Here is a 7,456-nt window from a genome sequence, read left to right on the forward strand (position 1 = left end):
CGTCCTTGCTGCCAGCCCCGGGTTCGCCTGGCACTGCGGGCCCGAGCTGTGACCTGGGCAGTCGTGGCCTGGGTCTGAGGGAGGAGGCGCGCCAGCAGGGCCCTGGGGCGTCCCACCTGGGGTCATTAAGCTCTGCCCTAATTGGAGGTAGTGTGTCTCCCAGGAGTTGCGTATTTTCCCCTCTTAAAAGCATTATTCGGGCGTGTGCAGCAATAGGTGAAGAATAGAGAACCATTAATACGTGTCTTCGCAATCAAAGATGAAGATGTACAGATTTTGGCATTGTGATTTGCATATATAACACGCGTAGAGGCTACAGTGGAGCTTGGTGACTTTTTTAAAGTTACTTAAAGAGGCCTTGCAAATATCTTATGCGTTGGTCTTGCATGGTAACACCGTCCCCTGAAAGAGAAAAACTATAAGGATTTTGTTCCTCTCTTTATAGGTTCTCATCTGTCGGAACTACCGCGGAGATGTGGACATGTCAGAGGTGGAGCATTTTATGCCCATCCTTATGGAAAAGGAAGAAGAGGGGACGCTTTCTCCTATTCTAGCACACGGAGGAGTTCGTTTTATGTGGATTAAACATAACAACCTATATCGTATCCTTTATGCAGCAAATAACTTGCATATGCTGATATGCCAAGTGCTGCTATATTATTTTCCTTGTTTGTGTCTAAATGCAAAGCTCAAGTGACACAAGGAGGCTCTAGTAAATAAAGCCCTTTTATGCTTTATGTAGCGTGCAGGAAAGTGTTTATATCAATTTTACTCTAATAAATTATTTCCTGAATGTTTGTCTTCATATCTTGTTAGACCAGAGGTACTGTTAATTAATTAATTCTTAGGGATTTTTGGCCAACTCTAATTGCCTAAAGGCTTTTAGAAATGCACTTAGTAAACGCTTTTTTTTTTTGAATGGTGGCTTTGAATGTATTTTCCTGAACATCCTTTATCAGTCGTTGCAACTTCTAAGAAAAATGCTTGTGTATCACTGGTGTTTTCATTTTTATATAAAGTAGTTCAGGTGAGTATGAAATTTCAAAAGCAACCTCCGTTTTCTTTTCAGTTCAGTCTAAATCTGATCTAAATAGAAGCGCATAGACCTTTCACATTTTTAAAGAACTCTATGGTAATAGCATTTTTACTTTATATTTGATTATTTTGTAGAACTATCTTCCTAACCACTAGTAATGGAATTGATATTTTGTAGCTGAGTAGGCAAAGGATGTGACACAAAGCTGTAAGTAGTTGCACAAGACCTGAGAACACAGAGGAGAATTGTGAACTTGATGCATGAGTAGTGGCGTATCGTATAGATTCTATGTTTGGTTCATCTGTACCTGGCATGAAAAATATTTTCTCCAGAATAAATATTTTTCATAATAGTTAGAGAGTTGCTTCTAGGATTCTCTAGCTCTCTTCTAATTGAGATGGGTTTCCTGAGGCTGATCTTCTGAACAGAATGCTGTTTGTGAATTATGGGGTTTGGTTTCGGGCATTTTAAAAATCATTTGAAATTCAAGAATACATTCTGAATGTGCTGTACTTCCTCAGTTCATGTCCTCCTTCTTCCCCTCCCTCCTGTCACTTTCTTTCAGGTTTTTTCTGAATATTTCAAGGAGTTGGAAGAAGAGAGCATTAGGGATAATTTTGTTATTATTTATGAGTTGTTAGATGAGCTTATGGATTTTGGTTATCCACAAACCACTGATAGTAAAATTTTACAAGAGTAAGTACCATTCTGTATCACTTACAGTGCCAAACTCCTTGGAAAGTTTTGAGCGTTCTTTCATACACAAACAAATGTTTTGGCTTGGTCTGGTTATCAAAAAAGTTAATTTTCATTTTTTCATGCCAATTACGTGACTGTAAAGGTACATCACTCAGGAAGGTCACAAACTTGAAACTGGAGCTCCACGTCCACCTGCCACTGTTACGAATGCTGTTTCATGGAGATCAGAAGGGATAAAATATAGGAAAAATGAAGTGTTCCTGGATGTTATAGAGTCTGTTAACCTTTTGGTGGGTACCTTTATCTTTTAATGAGAATTGTAGCAGCAAGCGTTGAAAAGAGATTATGGTCTGAAAACCTGCAAGGGTACAATAAAAAGTCAGACTGACTGTGGCTAGTGTCTGTGTTTCTCAAAACAATGTCAGTCACTGAGACTGAGTACCCATAAGAACATCCAGTAGACCAATAATGCTTTATTTGGCTATATTGCTAATTTCTGATAGGTTCTTCACCGAGAGAATTGTCAAGCACTGGAAGGGGCTGCCCAGGGAAGGGGTTGAGTCCCCATCCCTGGGGGGATTTAAAAGCCGGGCAGACGAGGTGCTTAGGGCCAGGGTTTAGTGGTGGGATGGCAGGGTCAGGGGAACAGTTGGGATAGATGATCTTAAAGGTCTCTTCCAACCTAAACGATTCTATGATTCCTTTCCTCCTCCATCTGTGCCCATCACCCCCCTGACATGATTCTGCTCTACTGGATTAGTTTCTCAGGAGAAAGACATCCAAGAAAACTTGGGACATGGGCATGGGGTGGGAGTATTGTTTGATGTCATGACGTGTCATGTCAGAGCAATCTTACCTTTCTTTTCTTTTTTTGTTTAGGTCAGTGCCAATGGAAATGTGTTACGGAGTGAGATAGTTGGATCCATCAAAATGCGAGTCTTTCTCTCGGGAATGCCGGAGCTGCGCCTTGGTTTAAATGACAAAGTTCTCTTTGATAATACAGGCCGTGAGTGTTTTGGTGGTATCTCGGTAATCGTGAAGGATGTTATCTGAAGTCTTAGGTTTTGGGATGCTTGAGATTCAGCTGAAAGGATTTGTTCTAAGATGATAGAAATACTCCCTTTATCAGTGTAGAAAACTGCATTAGGTCTTGCGTGACGATACCAAGCAAAGACAGAACACCATGGTAATACATGGTAACCAGCTAGGCTTCCTCATCTCTTTTTATTTTTTTTATCACTGGGACTTTTATAGTCCTAAAAACCTATAGCAAGCTAAAGAAAGTATTGGCTAAAATGTCAGCTGACAACTACCTTGCTATGTAACTAGCTGTGGTGGGACTTTGGACGTAATTTGTGTAGCACCTTGAAATGTATATTTTCTGCTAGGTGGCAAAAGTAAATCTGTAGAACTGGAAGATGTAAAGTTTCACCAGTGCGTTCGTCTCTCCCGCTTTGAAAATGACAGGACGATTTCTTTCATTCCGCCTGATGGAGAGTTTGAACTCATGTCTTACCGTCTTAATACCCACGTAAGTCTGGATGTTTGCATTTTATTGTATGATAATGTTTCAGATCGTAGGCAGAATTGCTACAAGGCTTTGCCTTGTAATTAAGGCTTAATTTCAAGGGCTTAAGGCTCTTTATTATTTTTTTTCTTAAAAGTATGGGCAAGCATAATAGTTTTCAAGTTAACTGTTAATACCAAAGCTTTGTGCTTGCTCTTTTTTGAGGAAGTAAGAATGAGTTGAGAAGTAACTTGGCAATAAGTTTCTGTACGTTCTACTACTATCGAAACTCTTTCTGAAATACCATTCCTGTGATGACTATTACTTTTAAGCTAACTACGTGATGAAATGTCAGTGTAGCAATTCATTGTGCTTGACAACAACAGTATTTATGTCATTTAATTTTATTAGAGTATGCTAGCCACAGTGATAAGGATAGCTTTCCTTTCAGAAAAGGAAAAATTGAATATTGAGAAGGTCTATAATATGCAATAGGAGACAACAAATGGAAAGTTTAGTCCTAATATTTTATTTTAAGGGCAGTAGTTTGAATTAATGTTACTTTTAGGGCTTGTCTTGGTTCAGTCCCTAGTGTGTTAAGTTATCAAACATTTTGGAATGCAAGTTTTTAGGGGTTAACCTGAGACATGCCTTTTTAAGCCTATAATTGTAGTAACACTTGCTCATTGGTATATCAGAGCTTGCTCATTTGTGTAATCTTTTTTTTTTAATAAAAACACAACTTGTTTGTCCTTTCCAAGCACCACAGACTTTCTATTTTCTGTGCAGTTCACATGTCGAGTGTAGCTTTAGGGGAAGCAATGTTTTCATGACTGTGTCAAAGTAAAACCTACAGTTGTGAAGTGTTTTTCCCCCTTAGGTAAAACCACTGATCTGGATTGAGTCTGTGATTGAAAAACATTCCCACAGCCGCATCGAGTACATGATCAAGGTCAGAAGTGCTAAAATAATTATGGCTAATTCCAATCTTCTCTTTCCTTTGTTGTCAAAGCTTGACCAGCAACATGTGTGTTTTTGTACAAGTATTTAGTATTTCTATGGGACTTGCATCTTTTTGACAACTTCATTTGTAAGTTACGATCTCTGTGTTACAGTTTAATTTCTCAGTGTGTAGATTGGGGTGGAGGGAAATTGTGTCTCACAGCTCCCCGAGCTCACTTGCACAGTGGGAATATTTATTCTGATTTTTTTTTTCTGTTTTAGGCAAAAAGTCAGTTTAAGCGTAGATCAACTGCCAACAACGTGGAGATTCACATTCCAGTTCCGAACGATGCAGACTCGCCAAAGTTTAAAACCACTGTTGGAAGTGTCAAATGGGTTCCAGAGAACAGTGAAATTGTCTGGTCCATTAAATCTTTTCCCGTAAGTGTTATTTTTAGTCTTACCACCTAATGGTGTAATAATTACTTAATATTAATAGTTTATGAATGTCCAGACTGCCTAAAGCAAATTCTAATAGTATCAGACAAGTAGTACTGGACTCTTCCTCTTTTCCCTTGGATGAAGGCTTGGAACTTGCCAATAGATGTTTGAGATACTGTTGTTTGTATTTTTTTGGTTCTAACTGGGATAATTTTTCAGAACTAGGCTAGAGAGCGGATTTTTGAGTGATGTCCATGGATGGTGTAATCCCTTGGCTTAGATTTAGCGGCAGCTGGTTTAGTTTGTCAGCCTGTGCTTCTTGGGTGGTTCCACGAGCATGAGCTCTTTCAAATGCTAATGGTGCGGTAGTAGAGTTGTCTGTCACCATTTAATCAGAATGGTCAGTAGCACCCTTGGCTTTTGAGTATGAGGCTGGAACAAAATAAATTATGCCTCAGGCTGGTCCCAATTTGATCTGCATCTTAAAAAAAAAAAAAAATTAATATTTTGTTTCAAGAAAAAAAAAATCTGTTTCTTTTGGGTAGGGTGAAAAGAATACCTGATGAGAGCTCACTTTGGACTTCCAAGTGTTGAAGCTGAAGATAAGGAAGGAAAACCTCCTATTAGTGTAAAGTTTGAGATTCCATATTTCACCACTTCGGGAATCCAGGTTAGTAGTTGAACACAGAAATACTGGTAAGTTAACATGATAGTCTCTAAACATACAGAATGAAATTTTTTTTCTTACTTGCTAAATGCTGCTTGGCTGATGTGGGAGGCTTTATTTCTTAACGTATCTTTCTTTCCAGGTTCGCTACTTGAAGATAATTGAGAAGAGTGGCTATCAGGCTCTCCCCTGGGTTCGTTACATTACCCAGAATGGAGGTAAGTGGGAGGCAATAGATCGTAGACATCTCCAGTTTGCATATTTTGTTTCTCCAGCATACACCTACACACTGAAACACACAAAACCAGTTTGCTCATATTCTTGAGTATTAAACTGTACAGTTATGATGCATGTTACATGGTATGCTGCTTTTTCTAGTCACCTTTGTTGGTGTACTCATGAAAGTCCCATGGGATAGTTCAGTAATGCTGTTCAAGTGTTTTGTAATTAAGCTGCGATTCAGTGAGATTTTTGGAATGTAAATTTAAAAAGAAATTGCTTACATATTTCATTCTGCCAGCTTGAAGATGTGTAAGATCTACTAAAGTAGATTGTTAGCAGGTAAAAGTGTGGGGGGGGTTCATCTTGGGTATTTTGATTTTTATTGTTTCTCGGATCTAACTTTTCCTGGCATGGAAGCGTGGCTGCCTGCACTTACCTTAATCACTTTAGAGCTCATTATCGTGGCTGTTCTAAGCAAAGATCTGGTTTTGTTTTATGTCACTTCATCCTAATTTGCTGCTCTGCTTCACTACTTTTAGTGAGACAATTTACTAAAACTGTTTTTTGGGGGTTTTTTTCCCATTTACAGATTACCAGCTTCGAACACAGTAAAACACCTCACAAACACCACAGACGACAAAACTTCAGGCCTAGAATTTGTTTGCAGAGGTTTCTGTGGTACTGAGAGCTGTGAATGTTCTTGCCAAGGGTCTTGTTTCTGCAATCTTGGATTGGCAGGAGAAAGATTGGAAATTTACTGTTTTCAATAATGTGTTTGAGCATTTGAACCATTAGTATTGATTGTGTGAATATTTATTTCATTCTTAGAACATGCTGATCTTGCTGCTAAATGCTAATTACATTAGGAGTAGCAATTACCTTGAGGAGCCAGGAATACAGAATGAACCTTGAGAATGTCTTGTCAATGCCATGTCCCTTACATTCGCAAAGTTTCTGGTATTCGTACTTTAGGATCTCTAAAGACATTGCCAGCGTTATGCTACAAATTAGGGAGACGATTGTGCAATTAAATGACTGCTGAACACTTAGTTGTATTTAGCCCAAGGTATTTATTTTTTTTCTGGGCATATGGGTGCCTTAACTCATTCAAAGCTCTGTTAACTTATAAAAATTTATGGAATATGAGTTAAAACTATCTGAAGTCCAAAAAGTACTATTTGCTCTTTTTTGCATGGTTTCAAACCAATTAATCTGACAGAACAGCTTCAAGTGAAGGGTTTGCAAACAAAAATCTGGGTTTGTTGAAGACTAAGTTAACTGAGACCAAGAGATCACAGAAGTAAATGTCTATGGGAACACCTCTGTGGAAGCATGATGATTGCTCGTTCAAGTGAGTCGAAATGCAGGCTGAAGAGTTTCAACCCTGTGATATCCCCTAGGGCATGGAAACCCTATGCCAATTGACTAGTATTTGCCTTTTTTTAATTGCTGTTTGTAAAACAAGTTCAAAACTCTTAAGACGTCGTCATAAGACCTTAAATTATAATTAAAAAAGACCAAAACAATTTTGGAGACGATGAAATTTGGTAGGAAGATTTGAGGTTTTATTATTATTTTTCCAGATAATAGTAATATACTCCAACCTCTTCCTGAAAACTGATTGTTTATGAAGAAGCCGATAAAAATACAGTTGCCATCTTTTGTCCAGCTTGCCTTTGTGTTAATTTAGGGCAAATATTCCCCTTTTTTTGCTATAGTTCGCTAGAATTGTTTAGCTTTATTTGCCCTAAGGGGAAAGCTTTCTTTCTCAGTCTTTTCCGTTTATAAGCAACTTTTATTAGAACTTCCTGGCAGAATGGATAACAGTTCAGAATGTTATACTTTAAGGTGTTATTTTTTTTTTTACATGCCATTTAATTTTTTTCTGAGAAGCTAAGATTGGCATGGGTGTACATAGTTATTTTGATTTTTTTTTTTTTTC

At 38.2% G+C, this 7,456-nt stretch overlaps 1 protein-coding gene across 1 annotated transcript; it reads left to right on the forward strand.

Moving 5' to 3' along the window:
- Positions 1-371: 371 nt before the first annotated feature.
- Positions 372-5,283, forward strand: AP1M1 (adaptor related protein complex 1 subunit mu 1). Its single transcript, XM_035892347.1, has 10 exons — positions 372-389; positions 446-602; positions 960-1,027; positions 1,602-1,732; positions 1,878-2,025; positions 2,615-2,741; positions 3,124-3,266; positions 4,123-4,194; positions 4,467-4,625; positions 5,171-5,283. Exons 1-10 carry the CDS (start codon positions 372-374, stop codon positions 5,186-5,188), a joined length of 1,041 nt encoding a protein of 346 aa, XP_035748240.1. The 3' UTR covers positions 5,189-5,283.
- Positions 5,284-7,456: the final 2,173 nt, after the last annotated feature.

The sequence above is a fragment of the Egretta garzetta genome, unplaced genomic scaffold (genome assembly GCF_000687185.1).
Source record: "Egretta garzetta isolate BGI_Z169 unplaced genomic scaffold, ASM68718v1 scaffold4, whole genome shotgun sequence".
Lineage (NCBI taxonomy): Eukaryota > Metazoa > Chordata > Aves > Pelecaniformes > Ardeidae > Egretta > Egretta garzetta.